Raw genomic sequence first — 1,534 nt, 5'->3', positions numbered from 1 at the left:
TCTCGCTCTCTCTATAGCTTCTTCTCTCTCTCTATAGCTTCTCTCTCTCTCTCTCTCTCCCTGTCACTCCCTCTCTCTCTCTCCCTGTCACTCCCTCTCTCTTTCTATCTCTCTCTTCTCATCTTTCACTCTCTCGCCTGTGGTCGCTCTATTTGGCTCTCTTTCTCACCTTTCCTCCCTCCCACCCTCCCTTCCTCCCACCCTTCCTCTCTCCTCCCTCCCTCCATCCCTCCCACCCTTCCTCTCTCCTCCCTCCCTTCATCCCTCCCACCCTTCCTCTCTCCCTCCCGTAACTCCCACCCTCCCACCCTTCCTCTCTCCTTCTCCTCCCTCCCAACCCACCCACCCTTCCTCTCTCCTCCCTCCCTCCCTCCCTCCACCTCTCTCTTGCTTTCTGCTCACCGGCTATGATGAGCCCATCCTGTGTTTGCTTAGAGTCGAGTCCCAGCTCTACCATCAGGTTTGTCGGCACAGTGAAATATTCCTGGTCTGGGTCGAGGCTCGGCGAATCCACCATGATCACGCAGCTGTCCAGCTGGTGCTCCAGAATGCTCGCTTCGTCTGTAACCATGGTAACGACACGCGTTGACGGAGACAAGTGAAGCTGGCAGCATCTCCCTCCACTGCCACGAGCAGCAATAAGAGAACTGACACTCCTACGGGCGTTACAATATAGGTTTTTGTTATAAACCGTTTTTGCAGAGGTTTACAAAGAGGTTTTCCGGGCCAGGTTCCACGACCGTGAAATTTCAGCGTATCAACGTGTCATACTGCCTTGCCAACGNGTGCGTGTGCGTGCGTGCGTGCGTGTGTGTGTGCGTGGCAGTGTGTGGCTGCAATGACTGATCGTCCCTACCTCCATTCTGAACTCGTTGCTGTTGAATCGACCGTTCAGCTCGCTGCACTTGAGTTTGAAGGTGCGGCTGAGGTAGAACGCAGGTCGGTTGTTGTAGTAGTTGACCTGACGCAACACATCCTCATAGTTGTAGACCTTGTCAACACCTGCGTCACACAGTGAGTATCGTTAAAGTGATTACGTCACCGTTAATAGTAAAAGTAAACAAAACATTTCCACTTTTTCACAAAATGTAAGTAATACTGTTCACTTTTTATGATTAAATTGCTGCATTATACTTCCTTTTTTACTATAATTGTTCAATGTAAACATACACTCGTGACTCATACATACCCCATAGCAAGCAATTAATGTCAGGATCATAATATCAAAACGTTGATATTTGACGATACATTTAGTCCCGTTAGTACTTACTTTTCATGTAAAAAAATGGCAACAAATTTTTTCAAATATACACCATAGAAAATTCGTGACGTAGTCAATTTAACAATGTGGAAATACTGAGAGCAAGGCAGAGAGTCACAGAGTCTGGGACGCTTTCTCTAACTTGTGCTCTCTCTCCCTTGCAAATTTCTCCTCTCTCCCTGTCACCCTCCCTCTCCCCCTCTCTCTCACGCACGCTCTCTCGCTCTCTCTAAATGCTTTCTCTCTCTCTCTAATGCTTTCTCTCTCTCTCTA

General features: G+C 48.5%; 1 protein-coding gene across 1 annotated transcript in view; it reads right to left on the bottom strand.

Annotated features, from left to right (window-relative positions):
• Positions 1-1,534, bottom strand: part of LOC106811357 (calsyntenin-1-like) — a 19,272-nt gene that overhangs the window by 3,590 nt on the left and 14,148 nt on the right. Inside the window, exon 9 of the mRNA XM_014814943.1 lies at positions 857-1,002. Coding sequence (XP_014670429.1) covers positions 857-1,002 — 146 coding nt within the window. The remainder of the gene's footprint in view (positions 1-856; positions 1,003-1,534) is intronic.

The sequence above is a fragment of the Priapulus caudatus genome, unplaced genomic scaffold, assembly GCF_000485595.1.
Source record: "Priapulus caudatus unplaced genomic scaffold, Priapulus_caudatus-5.0.1 Scaffold531, whole genome shotgun sequence".
Taxonomy (NCBI): domain Eukaryota; kingdom Metazoa; phylum Priapulida; class Priapulimorpha; order Priapulimorphida; family Priapulidae; genus Priapulus; species Priapulus caudatus.
The sequence above is the reverse complement of the archived record's forward strand: the minus strand, read 5'-3'. Positions and strand labels throughout refer to the sequence as shown.